Source organism: Leucoraja erinacea, chromosome 5 (assembly GCF_028641065.1).
Source record: "Leucoraja erinacea ecotype New England chromosome 5, Leri_hhj_1, whole genome shotgun sequence".
Taxonomy (NCBI): Eukaryota; Metazoa; Chordata; class Chondrichthyes; order Rajiformes; family Rajidae; genus Leucoraja; species Leucoraja erinaceus.
The window spans coordinates 85,267,017-85,290,258 of NC_073381.1; the positions used below are offsets into that span (position 1 = coordinate 85,267,017).

The 23,242-nt window shown below is 50.3% G+C and overlaps 1 protein-coding gene across 1 annotated transcript; it reads right to left on the minus strand.

Moving 5' to 3' along the window:
* Positions 1–25: 25 nt before the first annotated feature.
* LOC129697511 (polypeptide N-acetylgalactosaminyltransferase 14-like) lies at positions 26–22,486 on the minus strand. The gene is given in 16 exon segments (XM_055636145.1): positions 26–1,591; positions 2,278–2,397; positions 2,871–2,994; positions 3,617–3,700; positions 4,057–4,149; positions 5,423–5,549; positions 6,841–6,944; positions 7,158–7,242; positions 7,931–8,018; positions 9,396–9,485; positions 9,488–9,519; positions 9,955–10,020; positions 12,257–12,324; positions 14,909–15,007; positions 16,804–16,973; positions 21,985–22,486. Coding segments are annotated over 16 exon segments (1,647 nt in total). The 5' UTR covers positions 22,132–22,486; the 3' UTR covers positions 26–1,441.
* Positions 22,487–23,242: the final 756 nt, after the last annotated feature.

Consider the following 23,242-nt stretch of genomic DNA (forward strand, 5'->3'; position numbering starts at 1 on the left):
TCTGTGAAGGAAATCGACCTTAATATTGGTTTATCAGTTATTTTATCAGAGGTACAGGGAAAAAATTAATGCGCAAAAGGACACAGAGTGCTGAAGTAACAACGGTTCAGCCACCTTCTCCAGAGAACAGGGATAAGCAATGTTTTGGGCCGGGACCCTTATTCAGACTGAAGAAATGTCACCTACCCATGTTCTCCAGAGATGCTGCCTGATCCGTTGTGTTAGCACTTAGTCTTTTTTTGTAAACTGGCATCATCAGTTCCTTTCTTCTACACCTTGTTCTGCGAGTATCCAGTCAAATTATACCATACATCAGTACAATAGATCCTTTTCTGGAACAGCACTCAGAGAGTCGCCACGTTCTGCAACTTTCAAGTCTCTGAAAAGTCCGATCTTGGCCCAAGGAGATCTGCCCTGGCAGCACTGGATCAATGAGTAGGAGTTTGCCTGGCCCAGTGCAATACTGTCGGCTCCTTCCTCTGCCGTTCCATGCAGCTACCACAGGTTGCGATCGATCCACTTGCTCGCCCGGCTGCTGTCGGGCTTCCCACGGCCACCTCTGCCAACGTCACCACCCGCGATCACCGCAGTCCGTCACACCCGTCAGCTGCCCCTCTGATCCCACGCATTCAGGTCTACGTGTACCGCTTCCCGAGCCGATCATGGGACGGCTCCCAATCGTGGGTCGGTGGGTCAGATTCCAATCACGGGATGATTACTGATGGTATGGGAGTGGAGGTCTCGGACCGGTCACAGATGCCACCTCCCTTTCCCTCCCACCATCAGCCCCGCTCTGAGGAGGGGGTCGGACCCCGGTCTCTCAGGGTCAGGGACTCCCGAGGTCAGATCCTCACGCCGGTACAGCCCCGGCCACGTCGACCCCCCATAAATGACCAATGGATGTGAGTGACCGATCGATGAAATGACCGATAGACACAAGTGGCTGGGCCCTGCGAGTAACCGGTTGTTTCTGATCCCCATGAATAACCAGTGCTCTCCACAGCCACTCCCTGAGAATGACTGGTGCATTATTGGCTCCACCCTTCCTTGATCATCTGTTGCCAACCCTAGTTTGTTCTGGCCTTTTCTTACCTAGTTTCCTCCCCTCTTAGTCTGAAGAAGGGTCCTGACCCGACCATGATGGACATGACTGATTGGTGTTCTCCACAGCCACTCCCCGGCCGTTCCCCATGACTGACCGGTGATCTTGTGGTCACTGACAGAGAGTGACCAGTGTTCTCCACTGCTGTTCCCTTCTCTTCCTGGCCACTGCCTGCTCTACAACTGACCGGTGCTCTCCATGTCCGAGACTGACCGATGCTCTCCACAGCCGCTCCCCGTGAGTGACCGATGGACATGAGTGACCAATAGACATGAGTGGCTGGAGCTTTCCATGTACGGTCCCAGCAAGTGACCGACTGACCGCTGCTCTCCACGGCCACTAGGCCCAGTGCCAGAGCTGGGCGAGTGCTGTGCTGTCACAGGGGTTGATGACCAGCACCCCCGGGCTGACGGTCGCCTCCAACACCTCCACCTCCAGGCAGTAACGTGTCGCTACGTGCTTGATCCGTGATCCAGCCAACACCCACCGCTGAGGGACAGAGGGACACACGTCACATCACACGATCTACAGGCGTGTCACCCACTCTCCCCAACACAGGCGGGACAGGGGCACATGTTACAATGCACTGTCACACCACACAGCACATACAAACATGCAGGTCTACAACACACAAACTATACAAATTGTGTATGTACAGTTACAGGACATACACTTATAAACATATGCATAGTTCAAACACACAGGTAATTGTGGGCCGAAGGATCTTTTACTGTGCTGTTCTATGACATGTGTACACAGACTGAACTCACACCCACACAGAAACAATGGATGACACAGAAACAGGTACAGAGAGTACCGACATATCACTTACTTGGGCAGTTTACCTTAACACGGAGAATATGAATACGTTCAACGTGATGTCACGTGGACACTCACTCACACAGACACATAATCTCATACACACGTACAAATACACATATAAGCCCACATTCTCACACATACTAAAGCATACACATGTGCGCACGCACGCCCGCAGTAGCATGCAGACACGCTCATGCACACTTACGCGCTCACACCGCCACACACACACGCATGCATGCACATGCACACTCCCACACATGGAGGGCCCAGTCTGTGCAGGAGACGTGTGTCCAGGGGGCGAGGAGAGGGTCCGGGCGAGGATGGGTGGGAGGGGAGACGATGGCGCCTGTTACCTGTCTGCTGTCCTCACCACTGCACGGAAGCAGCACGATAGGCGATGCCGGGACGGTAGAGGTGACAGAGAGGCAGCAGCGACGCTGTGACAGGCGTTGCCCAGGGGTGTGGGTCCTCTCCTGGGGGGGTCAGACAGAGTGTAGAGGTGGGGGCGACCTGCCCCACGTCTGTCCCCCTCCCCCCTGGTCATTCCATCCATCTCACCCCCACTCCAGCCCCCCCACCCGCTCCACACCTCTCCCCATCCTGTCCCTTCTTCACCCCTCCCTGTTCCATCACTGGTCACTTCATAACCTCTCCTCACTCCACCCACCCATCTGCACCTCTCCCCTCTGCCCCAACTCCAACCTCCCTCCCTCTCCCCCACTCCACTCTTCCCAAACCGTTCCTCCCCCCCCGGCCCATCCTCACTCCTCCCCAATCCTCCATACCTCACTCCTCTCCCTCACACCCATTTCCCAAACATCCACCCCCTTCTGTTCCTCTCCCCTCCTCTCTCTGCCCTTTTCCTCCTCAACCCCTCTCCCCTAACCACCTTGCCACTCCCTTCCCCCTACCTTCTCCTCCCCTCCCCCGCGTTCCCCTGATTGACCTGGTTGCTGCTTCCTAGGCAGGGCCGGAGTGCCATGGTGAGGGAGCCCCTGTCCCCCACCGTCTCCACACAGTCCTGTCTCTGCTGGATCACGCCCGGCACCGTGTCTGTCTCGTCGGGAATTCTGCCGAAAAACCACAGACGCTGCTCGTGAGACCCGCCCGTGTTCAGCGCTGGGGCAACATCCCTCCCCCACCACGGCGCAGCGGGTAGAACTGCTGCCTCACAGAGCCGGAGGTTATGGTTTATTCCTGACCTTGGGTACTCTCTGTGTGGAGTTTACACATCCTCCCTGTGACCCTGTGGGTTTCCGCCGGATGCTCCTCCCACACTCCAGACATACAGGTCTGTATGTTAATTGGCTTCTGTATATTGCCCCTAATGTGCAATGGGTGGATGAGAAAGTGGTATAACAGAACTAATGTGAATGGGTGATGGTCAGCGTGGACTCGGTGGGCCGAGTTATAAGGAGAGGTTGCTGTAATCTTTCAATCAATCATTTTACAAGGATGTTGCCAGGACCCGAGGGCCTGAGTTATAAGGAGAGGTTGGGCAGGCTAGGGTTTTATTCATTCCAGCAGGAGGATGAAGGGTGATCGTACAGAGGTGTATAAAATCATGATGGGAAATAGACAGAGGGATATGGGCCAAACGCGGGAAAATGGGGCATCTTGGTTGGCATGGACGTTGGGCAGGAGGCGAGGCTGGAGCTAAGGGGAGGGGGAAAGGTTGGTGTAGAGACCTACCTGAGCTCGGGGTAGACATGTTCCAGGTACCAGCGGAAGGGCTTGCATTTCAGATCCATCTTCAACTTCAGTCGGCTCTGGATACTGGGAAAGGGAGGGAGGGGCCGGTCAGAGGTGGGATCCCTTCCTCCGACATCCTCCTCCCCAACTACATCCATTCTCCACCCTCTGAGCACCCCCCTCCAGCCCTCCCACCACCACCCCTCCCCAGTCCCTCTCCTTGTCCCCTCTCCCCATTTCCTCTTCGTGTCCCTCTCCCCCTTTGTGCCTCCCCATCCCTGCTCCCCACTCACTGTCTCCCCACTCTCACTGTCTCCCCACTCTCACTGTCTCCCCACTCTCACTGTCTCCCCACTCTCACTGTCTCCCCACTCTCACTGTCTCCCCACTCTCACTCTCTCCCCACTCCCACTCTCACTGTCTCCCCTCACCCCACTCACTCTCCGTAAGGCTGCCCCTTGGCTGAGGGACGAGCCGCGTAGTAGAATCGCTTGAAATCGTCCATCCAAACCTCGACTGTGCGTCGCGTGTTCCTGGAATGGGGAGAGGAGGGGGTCAGAGGGTGCAGACATCCCCCCACCGTACTTCCCCTGCTGCACCGACTGCTCTAGATAATTGGTTATTACTGTCACATTTTCCGAGGTAGAGTGAAAGCTTTGCTCGACAGGCTCTCCAAACAGATCAGAAAATATTATACAGGTCCACCACTGATTTTCTGGCATCCTTGGTCCCAGAGCCTTTTTGGATTATCCGCCTTGCCGGACTAACAGGAGTCCAACAGTACCACAACGGCCCGTCTGGGTCACCGTAAGACTGAGATCCGGCTCACAAATTCGGCCTCAGAAATCAGCTATAGAAAAGGATGTGTCGGCAATAGGTCGGTGGGTCTAATTTGCATAGGGGGAAAATTAGACCTACCCTCCCCACCCCACTCTCCACTTCCCCACCCTCCCTGTCCCCGTCTCCCACCCTCCCCATCCCCCACCTCCCCCCACCCCCTTACCGGCCCCTGTTAATATTAACCAAATTAAAGACACTATAAAATGGAGGATCCCTGCATTTGGAAGATTTGCTTAACCTTTGTCAGTGGAAAAATACAGGCTGTGGCTGTCGCCGGACAATCTGAGCCTCAGATTGATATGCAGGATGGTGAAAGATCCAGGTGTTCTCCTAATTTCCTCCTAATTGATAATATGTATTAAAACTTTGCAAAGAAACTTAAATGCATTGTTTTGTTTGGATTGATGCAAAGGGATTGTAAATAATGTAAATAATGTTGCAATACAATTCCCTGCTGTTTGTTGATTGGCCAGAGTGTTAAGCCCTGGCAGAATTGTTTTGTGTTCCAGGGTAAATGTTGCATTATTCAGTTAACCCAACTTCCTTCCATAAGCTTCTGTAAGAAACATTGTTTATGACTCTCTGTAATTTTGTTGGGGAACTGTCAACAATGCATTGATGTAATTGATATGTATGATTAGATTCTAAGGGGAACCACCCCTATGTAGTTCGGCCCCTCAAGGTTCGTGGACCTATAAGAGGTAGCCCCCATTTCGATCTTAATTGTAATTGTGTCGATCTTCTGGAAGGGCGCTTGGGACTGCGTGACCTTTTGGGCAGTGTCTGCTTGTGCGAGGCTGAAGGGCTAGGCCAGGCAGAGACAAGGTTCGACCCCGCAGTGGTTAGGTATCGTATAGAGGAATTCATTTTAAAAATAAAGATTAGTTGGTCCAGTGCTCGAATCAGTGTTCTTACTGAACTAGACTTGGGGGGTAAGCTTTCGGAGTATATTTACATCCCCAGTACCTGATGTAGGTGTTGGCGTTACCATCGGGGAAGAGGTAGGGGTGTTTGCGACGGAAGACGTGTCCCACTCGGCTGCAGGGGAGGATCTCCAGGGAGCCGCCGCACATCCACACCCGGAACGACAGCTCTGCAAGAAGGAGAGCATTGAGAGCAAGAGGGAGAGCCTGCACATCTCCTTTAAACTTTTCCCCTCTCATCTTAAAGCCGTGTCCTCTAGTTTTGGACATTTCCACCTTGAGGGAAAAAGGTTCTGACTGTCTATCCTATCTATGCCTCCCATGATTTTATATACTTCTATCAGGTCTCCCCACAACCTCCAATGTTCGAGGGAAAACAATCTAAGTCTGTCCAACCTCCCCCTGTAGCCAAAACCCCTTAATCCAGGCATCATTCTAGTTAACCTCCTTTGCACTCGTTCCAAAGCCTCCACATCCTTCCTGTGTGGGGGGCAACTGTACACAATACTCCAAATGGAGCTTAACCAAAATTCTATAAAGTTGCATCATGACTTCCTGCCTCTTATACTCTATGCCCCGATTGATGAAGGCAAGCTTACCATATGCCTTCTTCACCACTCTGTCTACTTGTGTTGCCACATTCAGGGAGCTGTAAACTCGGACCCCAAGATCCTGCTGTACACAAATGCTGTTCAGGGTCTTGCCATTAATTGTATATTTTCCCCTTACATTTGACCTCCCAAAGTGCAATACCTCACACTTGCTCTGATAAAACTCCATCCTGCCATGTCTCCACCCACATCTGTGGCTGATCTAGATCCTGCTGTATACTTTCACAGCCTTCCTCACAATCTGCGGCCCCAGCAATCTTGCTGTCATCTGAAAATTTACTAACCAAACTGTCCATGTTTACTTTCAAGTCATTTATATGTAACACAAACTGCAGAGGTCTCAGCACAGATCCCTGCGGAACTCCACGGGTCACAGGTCTCCAGCCTGTCTTCTGTCAGTAAGCCAGTTCTGAATATATACGACCAAGCCACTGTTAATCCCATGCATTTTAATCTTCTGGATCAGCCTACCATTCGGGATTTTATCAAATGCCTTACTACAATCCATATAGACAACATCCATCGCTCTACCCTCATCTATCACCTCCTCAACTAACGCGATGGAGTTAGGAGACCTGCCACGTACAAAGGGAGCATGATGAGAGAGGGCAGCAGATAGAGAGACGTGTTGGCCCGAGTGAGTAGGGAGGGGATGGGAAAGTGAGATAAGATAGAACTAATATGGCCTATTTCCTTGCTGTATCTCGAGACTAAACTCCTTTCTAAAATCAAACCGTGGCAGGACCTTTGCGGTGAATGGCAGCGGCCTGGGGAGTGTTGTAGAGCAGAAGGATCTATGAGCACAGGAACATGGTTCCCTGAGAGTGGAACAAACGTCCTCACAACTCACCAAAGTTCTCTCCGCCCCAGATCTCCATCTCGGTGTCGTAGCTGCCCAGGTGGTTGAACCAGGCCTTGTTGATCACAAAAAGTCCACCCGCTATCACCGGGGTCCTGGGGAAAGGCAGGAGGTCAGGGGAGTCATCACGGGCAAGGGGAGACTCAGGGCGAGAGGAGACGGGGCGAGAGAAGACTCGGGTCAAGAGGACATGTCTGGGGCTGGGATTAGCCCTGGGGGTGACGAGACGGGGGCTCCATGGGAACAGTGGGGGGGGGGGATGTCTGGACCTTCCCCAGTGTCCCACCCTCCACGGGACCACCCCTCACCTGATGGGGGCGATGGGGTCGGTTCTCCCAACCCTCACCTCCTCGCTCAGCGGCTCCCACTTGAAGTGTAGACTCCAGTCAAACCCTGGGGGACAAGGGCAAGTTATCAACCCTCCCCCACCCCTCGATCTATACCCTCCCTGACCCCACCATTTCCCCACCCCAATCATGATCCCTCCCTGACCCCCACCCACATCCCCTCCACACCTCCCCATCCCATACCCTCCCCACACACACACACATCCCTTCTACACACCTATTTTTTTCTTCCCTCCCCCCCCCCCCCCCCTCCCACATAAACGTTGCCTATTCATGTTCTCTACAGATTCTGTCTGAATAGCTGAGTTACTCCAGCATTTTGTGTCCTTTGTTGTAAACCAGCATCTGCAGTTCCTTGTGTCTACCACCCCTCCCCGTCCGCTAAGCCCTGCCCCAACCCCTACCTGCACCACATCCTGTCTTTACATATCCCCCACAAACAAGAGGGATGTCATTGGATCAGGGTAACTTTAGAGAGTCCCAGAAACGGGCCCTTCAGCTCACTGACCAGTGATCACCCGTTCACACTAGTTCTATGTTATCCAACTTTCTCATCCACTCCCTGCACACTGGGGGCAATTTACAGACGGCCGATTCACCTACAAACCCGCACGGCATTGGGACGTGGGAGGAAACCGGGGCATCTGGAGGAAACTCACGCGGTCATGGAGAACATGCAAACTGTGTACAGACAGCACCCATAGTCGGGATCTAACCCGGGTCTCTGGTCCTACCTCCTCTCAAGTCCGGAGAGGCGGCCACGTAAGCGAAGGTGTCCATGTTGATGATGTCGATGACGGGGCTGACCACGCGGGAGGGGTCCTATCATGGAAAACGCCGGAAGAGTGAGGACAGGGACTGTGGCAGCCAGGATGCCAGCGGTAATCGTATCAAACCCCCCCCACCCCCCACTCTCTCTCCCGCCGCCATCTCCACATGGTGCACCCTTCCCTGATAGCCCCAACAATCTCCCCTGGACCAGCCACATGGAGGCTGCACCAATGCATCACAGCTTGGTTTGGGAACAGCTCTGCCCAAGACCACAAGAAATTGCAGAGTTGTGGATGTAGCCTAGTCCATCACACAGACCAGACTCCCCACCATCGACTCCATCTACACTACACGCTGCCTCAGGAAAACAGCCGACATAATCAAAGACTTGTCCACCTTGGTCATTCCCTCTTCTCCCTGCTCCCGTCTGGCAGAAGGTACAGAAACTTAAAAGTGTGCACCACTAGACTCAGGAACAGTTTCTTCTCCTCTGTTATCATGCTTCTGTCCTTCCATAAGCTAGGGTACTGTCCCACTCACTTCTACCCCATTGCGGACATTGGACTTGTCTCTGGAACTGGTGCGCTACAGTACTGAGAACTATATTCTGCACACTGTATCTTCCCTATTGTTCCCCAAGTTTGACCTGATTGTATTTATGTATAGTATTGTCTGATCTGATTAGATAGTTCATAAATTCATAAGTGACAGGAACAGAATTAGGTCATTTGGCCCATTAAGTCTACACCACCATTCAATCATGACTGATATATCTCTCCCTCTGAACCGAATTCTCCTGCCTTCTGACACCTGTACTAATCAAGAATCTATAATCCATTTACTTGGCCTCCACTGCCATCTGTGGCAATAAATTCCACAGATTCACCACCCTCTGACTGAAGAAATTCCTCCTCATCTCCTTCCTAAAGGAACGTCCTTTTATTTTGAGGCTATGACCTATGGTATTAGACTCTCCCACTAGTGGAAACTTCCTCTCCACATCCAATCTATCCAATCCTTTCACTATTCAGCGAGTTTCAATGAGGTCCCCCCTCATCCTATTAAACTCCAGTGAGTACAGGCCCAGTACCATCAAACACTCATCCTATGTTAACCCACTGAGTCCTGGGATCATTCTCATAAAATTTTCGATAACATGCAAACCAAAGTTTTTCACGATACCTCAGTACACGAAACAAGGATAAATCCAAAGGAATCAGTCCAACAGAGTGGGGAAAGGGGGAGACGGGAATGTAGGGGAGAGTAGTGGGAGGAGAATTAAGTGGAGTGAGGGGGAGGGTGTCATGGGGGGAGGGGAAGGGTGTCTCCATGGGGAGGGAGGGGAGGGGATCGGTGAGGAAAGTTTGGGGAGGGGATTTGGGGGATTCGGGGGGGGGGGGGTGATTCTGTGGGGGGGGGGGGTCTCACCTGTGCGACGCGCTGCAGGAGGGGCAGCAGCCAGTCACGATTCACCTCACAGTGACTGTCAAGGAAGGTTAGGATCCCCGCGGTGGTGGCGCGTCCGCCCCCCTCACACGTGAGCGGATCAGCCCTGGGGTGGGGAAGAGGCTCGTCAGTCATCGGTCATCCCCTCCAATCCTGCAAACCCCCCAGCCTGGACCCCATCTCTTCCTCTCCCCCCCCCCTTCTCCCCTCCCTTTACACACAACATGCTTTCTCTTCCAGTCCACCTCCTCTTCCCAATGCCTGAAGCCCCAAACTGACCCCGGCCCTTCAGTCCAGCAAAGCTCTGGCCCCTCTTAAAGGGGCCACACACAGTCTGCCCCCCAACTTCCTCCCTCCAACCCCTCCCCCTCCTCTCACCCCTCATCCATCTGCCACCTCCTCCCACTCCACCCATCTTCCTTCCTTCCCCTCCACCCATCTCCCTCTTCCTTCCACATCCCCTTCCCACCCATCTCCCCTCCACCCCACACTTCTCCCATGCCCCACACCTCTCTTCCCCCTCCCCCTTCTCCTCGCTCACCTTCCCGCTGCTGGTTGCGTAGACTCTTCACCTTGGGGAGTACAGTCAGTAACTGGCAGTCGGCCGCTGTGGGGACAGGGGCAGGTTGGTGAGGATGGGGTTGGAGGCTCCCGCGACCGCCGTCCCACCTCAACATTTCGCCCCCACCCCACACGCCAGAGGAGACAACAGAGATCAAGGGCAGGAATGGAAACCAGAACCCTGACCACGGGGGGGGGAGTCAGGAGAACTGAACTGAACTTTATTTATAGAGCACTTTAAAAACAATCACTGTTGCAACAAAGTGCTGTACATGACTAATCATAAACATAAAACAAAACAATAAAAACATTAAAAGACAGTAAAAACAATAAAAAACAATAGAAACACTAAAACAGGAGCCAAGTCTCATGCAGGGTTGAAAGACAAGGAATTGAAAAGGGTTTTAAGACGAGTTTTGGAAATGGACAGTGAAGGGGCCCGTCTAATGTGCAAAGGTAGAGTGTTCCATAATGTTGGAGCAGCAACAGAGAAGGCTCTATCCCCTCTGAGCTTCCGCTTAGACCTCGGTACCTCCAGGAGCAGCTGATCAGCTGACCTGAGGCACTGAGCAGGAGCATAGGGATGAAGCAGCTCAGAGAGGTAAGGCGGGGTGAGACCATTTAAAGATTTAAAAACAAATAAAAGAATCTTAAAATGAACTCTAAAGTACACGGGCAGCCAGTGGAGGGAGGCCAGAATAGGCGTTATGTGCCCCCTCTTACGTGTTCCAGTTAAAAGGCGAGCAGCAACATTCTGAACCAACTGGAGACGTGCAAGGGAAGATTGGCTAACTCCAAAATAAAGTGCGTTACAGTAATCCAGCCGAGACGTGATGAAGGCATGGATTACTGTTTCAAAATGCTGTCGTTCAAGAATGGGCTTCACCTTTGCCAGCTGCCTTAAATGAAAGAAGCTGGACTTAACTACTGCGCCTATTTGACGATCTAATTTAAAATCACTGTCCATCTTAAAACCCAAGTTTAAAACTATTGGCTTCACATACAGTGCCTAGGGACCCAAGTCAACAGGGGGAGGTTCACGGCAGCCATTGGGACCAAACACTATCACTTCTGTTTTCTTTTCATTAAAATTTAAAAAGTTTAGGGCCATCCAGGATTTAATGTCATCAAGACATAACAGAAGTGGTTTGACTGAGAAAGCATCTTTCTTCTTCAGCGGCACATATATCTGACTATCAGCATAACAATGAAAAGAGATGCCATGCTTTCTAAGAATGGAACCCAGAGGAAGTAAGTACAGTGAGAAAAGCAGGGGCCCTAAAATTGAGCCCTGTGGAACCCCATATGACAGAGGAGCAGAGGAGGATTCAGAACCAGTAAGGCTTACACACATAGATCTGTCTGCCAGATAAGATCTGAACCATTCCAGGGCACTCCCGCAAATGCACACTAGGTGCTGTAACCGAGATACTAAAATATCATGATCCACTGAAGAGGGGAAGCAGGAGGGGGAGGGCAAGAGGATTGAACGTGGGTGCCTGGCGTTGTGACGCAGCGGCAGATTTCCTGATGGGATTTGTACAGATTGTGCGGATATTTTAAAAAATATTTCAGAAAACTACCCCGTCAAATTCAAATTCCCATGTCTTCCTTTGGAGAGGGTGCAGAGGATGTTTACCTAAATGATGCATGGATTAGGTGGATTAGCTACAGGGAGAAGTTGGACTGACTTGTGTCGGAAGGAACTGAAGATGCTGGTTTAAACCAAAGATAGACACAAAGGAGAGAAGGAGCGACTCTCAGTCTGACGAAGGGTCTCTACCCGAAACATCACCCATTCCTTCTCTCCAGAGATGCTGCTGGTCCTGCTGAGTTACTCCAGCATTTTGTGTCTATCTTCAGACAGACTTGGATTGTTTTCTCGGGAACGCCACAGGTTGAGGGGAGACCTGTTAAAACTATATAAATTTATGAGGCATAGATAGGGCAGTCAATCAGAACCTTTCTCCCAAGATGGAAATATCGATTCCAAGAGGGCATAGGTCTAAGGTGACAGGGACAAAGTTTAAAGGAGTTATGTGGGGTAGGTTTTGACACAGGGTATGGTAGTTTCCTGGTGCCTGGGATGATGGTGGAGCCAGATACAATAGTGGCGTTTGACTTTTAGATAAACAGGGAATGGAGGGATATGGATCACGTGTACGTGTAGACGGGGAAGCAGAAGGGGACGGGGATGGGGCACAACACGCACTGTATTCCCTGGGGTTGGGGGTTTGCGTGGGTGAGGAAGGGGGATGGGCAGGAACTGGACAAGTACTCACGGTCCTGGCTGAAGTCGTCCACTAGGATGATCTCGTGGATGAGGTAGGCCGGCGTCCTGTTCAACAAGCTGTCACACAAAGCACCGAGCAGCACATGACACGCACTGCAGTCTCTCCACACTCCTGTTCATCCTCAACAGCTCCGCCTTCAACATCGTAATCCCACCCAAACCCATCTCCAAACTGCTGAACCCAGGAATCAGCTCCCCCCCCCATTTGACACTGGTTTGTTGACCCTCAACCAGTGAGGATGGGTGACAACACCTCCTCCACAATAACTCAACTCCAGTGCCCCGCGAGGAAGCATTCTCTGTCCTCTACTATATAGTAGGGGGTATATAGTAGCGTTGTTACAAAACCTACCATCAGCGGCGCTCCAGATCTGTCACTGCCTGTGCGTGCAATTCCGGAGGCTTTGGGGGGGGGAGGGGGGGGAGGGATTAAAATGCAGGTTGGTATTGATTGTCGGATTTCATCACTGGATTGAAGTTATACACGACTTCTAACGCCTTCAACATCACGGATCGCAATATCAGGACAAAACAAAAGGTATGTCGTTTAGTTAATCTTATGATGCAAAAAATGTTATTTAGGCATTTTATGAATCGGCCGTGTCTTGCCTGCTGATATGGGCTTAAAATTTATGGCAACGTCAACATTCCAATCGTTCACATTCCAGAAACATCCACTCTCAAGATAACCAAATTCATTCTTTTTTTCGCACAATCACGTCATAACATCTAAATAATCTATATTTTGTGTTATTGTCTATCCATGATCAATATTTTCATACTAAACAACAGTTTTAGTCAGACGTATTGTGCAAAAAATAATGATTTTGATTATCTTGAGAGTGGATGTTTCTGGATTAATTTATGGGAATTAAACATTAGATTCCTTCCATTTGGCATATAAATTCATGACAAAGTGAGATTTAAAAAACATGTTATATTGTGAATTCTTCTGTGAATGGGATCAGTTTGTTATTTGGATACTTAGGCTATTTAAAATGTTTTGCCTTTTCTTAAGAAATGGATAGATGTTTCGATCTAGTAATTGAATTTAAATGATTCGATGAAACTGATGAATATGATCTTCATGAAACTGATGAATATGAATTTTTAAACTTTATAATTTCTACCTTTTTTTCCTAAAACCGCAAATAATAACTTGTTTCTGTTAATGCTGTTCAGTGTTTTTTTTTTCTTTACATTTTGAACAGTTGTCTCCGAAGAAGAAATGCAAAATTGTCAACCCAAATGCCCAGCAAAGGAGACCGATTTAGACAGCATTCGCAGATTATCCGAATTTGGACTACTCCAAATGTGATGATCTACAGGACATTCTTAATGGGAAAGTAGTGGGCAGAAAGGCATGTCATGCGTGGTTTGAAGAGCAAAAACTTGTAGTTTACAATGCCAAAATTGAAAAGTTGAGGAAAAACAAGGTGTACAGAGTTGCTTATTGGTTACAATCTGAGGAGTATGATGATGCTACTGATTATGATATGCCAATGTACCAGCTAGCAACTGATCTTCTCCATAAAGACTTGGTCTTTTGCTAGAAATTGTAATGTATCTACCTATCTGTTACGGACTTACAGCATATAATACAATAATATTAAAGATCTGATCTTGAGAATATCACATATTTGAACTTTCAAGGCAGTCTGGGTGTGTTTTACTGCTTCCGTCACAACGGTCAATTTTGTAATTAGCTACAATAAGGTAACTAACTAATTATATGCTTTAATTTCAGCTCATCCAAGTAAGATGTTTCATATTTGTTTCAGAATGCTTCAATCTATAATAACTGAACATTTCATTCAGTTCTCTTAATTTTTAAGAAAGTTATGGGCTTTTGACTGTCCTCAATTACAGCTTTTGTGTTGTCAATGGAAAGGCAATAGGGAACAAGATGCTAATTTCCGAGTATGAAAATGGCCATAACGTTTTTAATACTGAAGATATGAAAGTGAATTAGGTGTCAAATTAAAGTTATTTTTATGCTTTATCTGATGGGATAAATTTGTAAAATCTCAAAATGTTGTAACATTCCTATATATGGTCCTCTCCTATACTCCCTGCACAATCACCACTTCACCTCCATCTACCACTAAAGTGGGCCGGATCACAAAGAATAACCAGACCAAGTACAGGAATAAGTTAGACAACTTAGTGGCATGGTGTCAAGACAACAACCTCTCCCTCAATGTCAGCAAGATGAAGGAGCTAGTTATCAACTTCAGGAAGCTTGGTGGAGGACATGCACACCTCAGCATCAACTGTGGCAATAGAGAGTCTGGGAATACTGACAAGGTACAGGGAGATTCTTACTGCAAACACTCACACCCTGCACTCTCCCTCACTTCACAACACCTCTCTCCGCACATTCACACTGCTCTCACTCACCCTGCCTCTACTCACACCCACACTCTTGCCGTCGCCCACTCGCATACTAGCCAACCTCACTCACTCACTCCATCCCTCCCTCTCACACACAGCCCTAGCTCTCTCATTGCCCTCTCTCCATACCTCCTTCACACACTGCGCTCTTTGCCAACCTTTCCAGCCTCCCTCACCCCGTTTCCCTTCCCCCCCACCTCCTCCAAGCGCCCCCCTGCGCCCCTTGCCCGGCCACCCCGCCCCTGACCTGCGGATGGTGCGCAGCAGGGCTGCCCGCTCCTCATTGTGGACGGTGATGATGATGCTGGTCGGAGGCAACTCCCCCTCCCACGGCTGCAGGGAGCACCTGGGGTGAGAGAGGGGGAGAGGGGTATAGGGAAGGAGGAGGAGTAGGAGGAGAGGAGGGGAGACAGGGAAAGAGAGAGGTGGGGAAAGGTGAGAGGGTGGAGTAGAGGGGAGAAGGGAGAGTCAGTCTGGGCACCAACCCCTCTCACCCCGTCACCTCCCCTTCTGTTCAACCCCAGACACCCGCCACCATCGCTAGAGGTGGGGATCGATCCAGCACTACCCGCTGTGCTACAGTACCAGTGTCCGGACCAGAGGCAGAGCTCAGTGTGGGGGTAGAGTAGAAACACAGGTCTCTCTTCCCCCCCCCACCGGCTCAGAAACACCGCCTGCCTCTCTCGCTCGCTCTCTCTCTCACCCACCTACGAGTACTTCCTGACCTGCAGGTGGGTGAGAGAGCGAGAGACATCCCTCATCCCGTAGACGTGCAAGTTCGTAGGTTAATTGGCCGTCTGTAAATTGCCCGCAGTGTGTAGGGCCTGTTTTTCTGCTGTATCTCTAAACTAAACTAGGGCAGCATGGTGATGCAGTGGTAGAGTTGCTGCCTTACACCTAGATTCGATCCTGGCTACGGGTGCTGTCTGTACAGAGTTCGTACATTCTCCCCATGACCCAGGCACGGAAATCTCTATCAAAACATCGGGAGGACACAATTTCTTGGCGGCCGTGCATGCGCACACACACGAGGCTTCGGCTATGGGCCCTGTGGACGGTGACATCGGAAACTGATCTGGTTGGTGACCGACTCCGAACTCCAGCAACAGCAGCTTTGTCCGCCCCGAATCGTGGGGCTTGAAGCGGCCCGTTCGCGGGGGGCTTTCATCGGTCGGCGGGAGCTTCAACATCGGGAGCCTCAATCGCCTCGATGCAGCAGTTTGATTTTAAGCCGGGCGGGGCGCTGAAAGGCCCCGCGAACGGGCCGTTTCAGCCCTTAGAAAGCGCCTGATAAAGTCCGGGTTACAAAACATGGGGGGAATTGTCCCCCACCTCTCAAAGCATGGGGGTGTCCCCGCCCACCAGGATTTCCACCCATGCCATGACCGGTGTGGGTTTTCTCCGGGATCTCCGGTTTCAGATTTGTAGACGCACAGGTTTGTAGGCTAATTGGTTTGGTATAATTGTAAATTGACCCTAGTGTGTAGGATAGTACTAGTGTACGGGCTGATCGCTGGTCAGTGTAGACTTGGTGGACCGAAGGGTCTGTTTCCGCGCTCTATCTCTAAACTAAGAACTAAACAAAAGTGAATGAAACATCCTGTTGGGGGAAAAAAAGGCAATACTTTCACGATTTCTCCCCCACCCCCAGGTATTTCCAGCTGTTCTCTGTTAATCCCATAATTTGCAGCATTTGTATTCCCATCATTCCCAATGTACCTGTTACTCCGATATTCCTGGCACTCACTGCTGATGCCGACATTCCCTGCTGTTCCCATCATTCCCTGTTATTCCCATCATTTCCAATATTCCTGGCACATGTGATATTCCCAGTATAAACGAGTTTGGTATTCCACCATTGCCAAGACTGTTTATAGCTAGTAACCTATGACCTGGGCATGCGCAGTTGGAATACCGAACTCGCTTATTCCCATCATTCCCAGTATTTCTAGTGTCCCCAGCATACCAGCCATTCCCAACAATCCCAGAGCTCTGAGTATTTCTGGCCTTCCTAGTATTCCCGCTGTTCCCATCATTTACGGCATTTCCAGTATTCCCGATGTTCCCGATATTCCCAGCAATCCCAGTATTGTATTCCCGGCATCCCTGCCGTTCCCGGGCAGAGCCCCGGACCCCACTCACCGGTAGTGCCTGGTGTCGTGGACGGTGCGGGTACTGGGCACCCGCCCACTCTCCCTCTGGTTGAAAGCGTGCCGTCGGTACGGGTCTTCCCCCCGCCTCCACCGCTTGCCCGCCAGGTAGCCCCGCTCATCAAACGCCTCCAGCTGCTCATCTGGCTCTTCCGGTAATTCCTGAGAGGGGGGGGGGGGGGGGGTCATGTGCCGTGGGGGGGGGGGGGGGGGGGGGGGGGGGGGGGGGGGGGGGGAGAGTGTGGGAACAACATTAAAAACCAGCAATGCCGGGAGCAAAGGGCTCCTGTATATCAGCGAGAACAAGTGTAGACTACCTCCTCCTTGCCCTGCCTCCATCCCAGGAACACCTGCTTCTGCTTACATCCCGGGAACATCTGCTCCCCCCCCCCCAACCCCAGAAGCTGCTGGAGTTCTTGCTATTGAGGGAGTGCAGCACAGGTTTACAAGGTTAATTCCCAGGATGGTGGGACTGTCACATGCTGAGAGAATGGAGCAACTGGGCTTGTATACTCTGGAATTTAGAAGGATGAGAGGGTATCTTATTGAAACATATAAGATTATTAAGGGTTTGGACACGCTAGAGGCATGAAACATGTTCCCGATATTGGGGGAGTCCAGAACCAGAGGCCACAGTTTAAGAATAAGGGCTAAGCCATTTAGAACAGAGATGAGGAAACACTTTTTTCCCCAGAGTTGTGAGTCTGTGGAATTCTCTGCCTCAGAGGGCGGTAGAGGTCGGTTCTCTGGATACTTTCAAGAGAGAGCTCAATAGGGCTCTTGAAGATAGCAGTCAGGGGATATGGGGAGAAGGCAGGAACTGGATACTTATTGTGGATGATCAGCCATGATCACATTGAATGGTGGTGCTGGCTTGAAGGGCCGAATAGCCTACTCCTGCACCTATTGTCTACTGAGTTTAGAAACATAGAAAAATAGGAGCAGGATTAGACTGTTTGGCCCTTTGAGCCAGCGCCGCCATTTAATATGATCATGGCTGATCATCTAAAATCAGTACCCCTTTCCTGCTTTTTCTCCATATCCCCTGATTCTTTTAGCCCTGAGAGTTAAATCCAACTCTCTCTTGAAAACATCCAGTGAATTGGCCTCCATTGCCTTCTGTGGCAGAGAATTCCACGGATTCACAACACTGGGTGAATAAATATTTCCTCATCTCAGTCCTAAATGGCCTACCCCTTATTCTTACACTGTGACCCCTGGTTCTGGACTCCCCTAACATCGGGAACATTTTTCCTGCATCTAGCCTGTCCAATCCTTTAAGAATTGTATATGTTTCTATAAGATCCCCTCTCAGCCAAAATTCCAGTGAATACAAGCCCAGTAGACCCATTCTTTCCTCATATGTCAGTCCCACCATCCCGGGAATTAACCTGGTGAACCTACGCTGCACTCTCTCATTAGCAAGAATGTCCTTCCACAAATTAGGAGACCAAAATTGCACACAAATGCACTCACCAGGGCACTGTACAACTGCAGTAGGACCTCCTTGCTCCTAAACTCAAATCTACTCACAATAAAGGCCATTAGTTTTCTTCACTGCCTGCTGTACCTGCATTCTTACTTTCAGTGACTGATGTACAAGCACACCCAGGTTTTGTTGCACCTCCCCTTTTTCTAATCTGACACCATTCTTGTAATAATCTGCCTTCTTGTTCTTGCCACAAAGTAGATAACCTCCCATATATCCACATTATACTGCATCTGCCATGCATCTGCCCACTCTGCCCAAGTCACCCAGCAATCCTCCTCGCAGCTCACGCTGCCACCCAGCTTTGTGTCATCCGCAAACTTGGAGATGTCACATTTAATCCCCTCGTCTAAATCGTTAATTTATATTGTAAATAACTGGGGTCCCAGCACTGAGCTTTGCAGCAACTCATTAGTCACTGCCTGCCATTCTGAAAATGACCCGTTAATTCCTATTCTTTGCTTCCTGTCTGCCAACCAGTTCTCTATCCATGTCAATACTCTACCCGCAATACCATGTGCTCTAATTTTACACACTAATCTCTTGTGTGGGACCTTGTCAAAGGATTTTTGATGGTCCAGATACACCACATCCACTGGCTCTCCCTTATCCTTTCGACTTGTTACATCCTCAAAAAATTCCAGAAGATTAGTCAAGCATGATTTCCCCTTCATAAATCCATGCTGACTTTAACAAATACTGTCAAATTCTTCATCACATTCCCCTCTGCCATGTCAGCTTGTTTTATGCTAACTAACACGTTTCTGATCCATCACACAGACCATACTTCCCACCAGTGACCCCATCTACACTTCACGCTGCCTCGGAAAAGCAGCCGACGTAATCAAAGACTTATCCCACCCCAACCATTTCTTCTTCTCCCTGGTCCAGCTGAAGGTGCAGAAGCTTGAAAGTATACACCACCAGACTCAGGAACAGCTTCTTCCCCTCTGTTTGTCATGCTTCTGAATGGTCCTTCCATAAGCGAGGGTTTAGTCCTGAACTCCTAACCTACCGCAATGCAGACATTATCTCCTCAATTGTATATTTTGCACTCTGGTATCGTTCTCCATGAACTGCCTATTGTATGGCTCGATTGTATTCATGTAGAGCAAGATTTGACTGGATAGCACACAAAGATTCTTACTGTATCTCAGTACACATGACGATAATAGACCATGTCTGTGAGGTTGTAGGGACTAGTTAGGCCGAAGGGCCCGTTTCCATCCATAGGACCCCAAGAAAAAATGTCCTGGTAAACAAGCTCAGATTTGGTTCTTGATCAGTAAGGCATTCAGAGGTCACAGGGAGAAGGCAGGAGAATGGATTTGAGAGGGAAAGATAGATCAGCCATGATTGAAAGGCAGGGTAGACTTGATGTGCCGAATGGCCTAATTCTGCTCCTAAATTTTATAATCTAATCTCTGATGTTAACTAGACCAGACTGTAATTGGTCTGTAATTCGGCGGCTCAGCGCCAGAGAACTGGGTTCGATCCTGATCTTGGTTGCCGTCAGTGCAGAGTTTGCACATTCCCTCTGTGACCGCGTGGGTTCCCTCCGGGTTCTCCAGTTTCCTCCCACATCCTGTAGGCGTGCAAGTTCGTAGGTTAATAGACCCTCTGTAAATTGCCCGTAGTGTGTAGGGATGGATGAGAAAGTGGGATTACATGGAGCTAGTGTGAATGGGTGATCGATGGTCGGCGTAGACTCAGTGGGCCATATGGCCTGTTTTTCTGCTTTCTCTAAACTGAACTAGGGCAGCATGATGACGCACTGGTAGAGTTGCTGCCTTAAACCTAGATTCAAACCTGACTACGGGTGTTGTCTGTACGCAGTTCGTACACTCTCCCCCCGACCTGTGTGGGTTTCCTCCCACACTCCCAAGACATACAGGTTTGTAGGCTAATTGGCTTGGTATAATTGTAAATTGACCCTAGTGTGTAGTATAGTACTAGTGTACGGAATGATTGCTGGTCAGTGTAGACTTGGTGGATCGAAGGGTCTGTTTCCGCGCTCTATCCCTAAACTAAGAACTAAACTAAACTAAAATGAATGAAACATCCTGTTGGAAAAAAACCCCAATACTTTCACAGTGCAAAGGTGAAAAATATTCTGGACTAAACCCATGGTGTCAGAATGATTTATGAGTGGATTAGGAACTTCCTGCTGCCTAGTAACAGGAGGATGTGATCAGTCACCCCATCCCACACCACCAGACTCAGGAACAGCAAGTGCCACCCTGCTGCCGGCCCAGAGTGGGGATTCCGGGAATAGAGATTCCTGTGGGTTAGACCCAGCCGCTGACTCACTCCCACAGAACGCTACAGCACCCTGTGAGTGGGAATGCTGGCCATGGAATCCACCTGAGAACACAGTGGCACAGCTGGAGAGTTACTGCTTCACAGCGCCAGTGACCCAGGTTTGATCCTGATTACGGGTGCTGTCTATACGGAGTTTATACGTTCTCCCTGTGACCAGGCTCCAGTTTCCTCCTGCACTCTAAAGACGTAAAGGTGTGTAGTTTAATTGGCTTCTGTAAATTGTGTATGGGATGCTAAGGTGGGATAACATCATTCTAGTGTACAAGCGACCGATAGTCATCACGGACAGTGGGCTGAAGAGTCCGTTTACACACTGTATCTCTGAAACTAAAATTAAAATCTCCCTGTATAGATGGATGAGGGGAATAGATGGGGTGGAGTCACAGTATATTATCCAGAATACGGGAATCAAAAACCAGGGACATGGATTTAAGGTGAGAGGGGAAATGGGAAAGATTTAACAGGAACCTGTGGGGCAATGTTTTCACACAGAGGGTGGTGGGTGTATGGAACGAGCTGCCAGAGGAGGTAGTTGAGGCAGGTACTATAACAACATTTAAAAGACATTTAGACAGTTACATGGACAGAAAAGGTTTGGAGGGAGATGGGCCAAACCCAGGCTGCTGGGACTAATGTAGATGGGACATGGTGGTGAACATAGACGAGTTGGATGCCTCTATTACCCCCCCCCCCCCTGCAATTTCTCCAGATTCTAGCATTTGCTGTTCCTTGTGTCTGCATACAGAGAAACGCCCTTGTTCACACACACGCTATTCACACCAAAGATCCTATTCACAGACACACACGGGTTCTCAGACACACATGGACGCTCACTTGCATCCACACATGCACTCACTGGTTCACACACACATATGGATAGGCTGATGTACACAATACACACGCACTCGGCTCACACTCATACACAAGGACAGACTGATTTGTACACACACTGGTTGACATTCATATCGTGTACACACACAGGTTCTCAGACGCCCTCATGCACACCCATTGTGCCCACACACTCACATAGGGACACACGCACACACGAGAATAGACTGGTTTACACTCACTGCGCGCACACACCCACACACACATAGGGACACAGCAAACTCTGTGCACACACGGGTTCACTCACTGCCCACACACGGGGACGCAATGTTTTACATGCTGGGACATAGGGGTCACACACACACACGGGAACACACTGCCCCCACACACACACACACACGGGAACCACTGCCCACACACACACACGGGAACACACTGCCCACACACACACACACGGGAACCACTGCCCCCACACACTGCCCACACACACACACACTGCCCACACACACACACACCGGTCGCTCGGTTCCTTACCCGACTCCGGTGCTCGGCTGCGTGCGGCCCCGGCTCGGCCCCCGGCATCAGGCGCCGCAGCTCCGGCCACAGGGAACAGAACAGCGCGGCGGCGGCGGCGGCAGCGAGGACCAGCAACATCGGCCCGGCTCTGCGGACCCGCCGCATCTCCGCTCTCTCAGCCCGGCTCCCGCTGCCTCACTCAGAGAGAGGGGAGGAGGGGTAGAGGGGGAGGGAGAGAGGAAGGTGATTGGGGATGGCCCGGGGCAGTTTGGGGGGGGGGGGGGGGAGAGGAGGTAATGTTGTGGGGAGGGGGAGGGGGGGGTAGCGGTTGTCGGGGAGAAAGTTGTGGAGGAAGAATGGGAGGAAAAGAGGGGAGAGTGGTCGGCGGGAGAAGGGCGAGTGGTGGGGAGGTTGGAGGGGGAGTGTTGTGTGCAGGGGTGAGTGGTGGGGGAGGGGGACTGATTGGGCGGAGGGAGTGATGTGAGAGAGAGCGGAGGGGGGTGGTCAGTGTGTTTGGGTGGTACGGGAGTGCGATAGAGGGGGAGGGGGTGTGTGTGTGGTGGCCAGAGGAGAGTGTGCGTTCTCCCTGCAGCCTATATGTGGACTGAGCACAGCTTCTCTCTTCAGTTCTACCACCCGACCAGCTCTCACCCCCACATTACACGCCCTGAGGAATACAATTGCCCTTGAGTTGCCCACTGATTTATGACTTATCCCACTGGCCTCACCCTACCTCACGTATTTCCAGTGCATTGTCCACCTAACCCCAACGCCCCATGCAACCTATTAATCATTGATCAACTCTCTTTCCACTTCTGACAAATCCTCAACTGATTCACTCTCCACAGATGCGGCCTGACCTACTGAATGTTTCCAGTATTTTCACTATTATTGCAATGGTACACGGGCTTTGTGGTCTTACATCACGGAAATAGTCCCATCTAGTCATATTTGCCCTCCTTTGGCCTATAAACCTTTCCTATCCATGTACCTGTCCAAATGAGTTTTAAATGCACTTCCAGTACCTGCCTTAATTACCTCCTCATGCAGCTCGTTCCAAACACAATGTGTGAAAACATTGCCCCCCAGGTTCCTGTTAACTCTTACCCCTCTCACCTTTAATCAATGCCCTCTAGTTGCTTTAAACTTACCCTGGGTAAAAGACTGTGCATTCACTTTATCAGTTCCCCTCATGATTTTATAAACCTCTATAAGATCACCCTCATCCTCCTGCACTCCAAGGAATAAAGTCCCAGCCTGCTCAACCTCTCCCGAT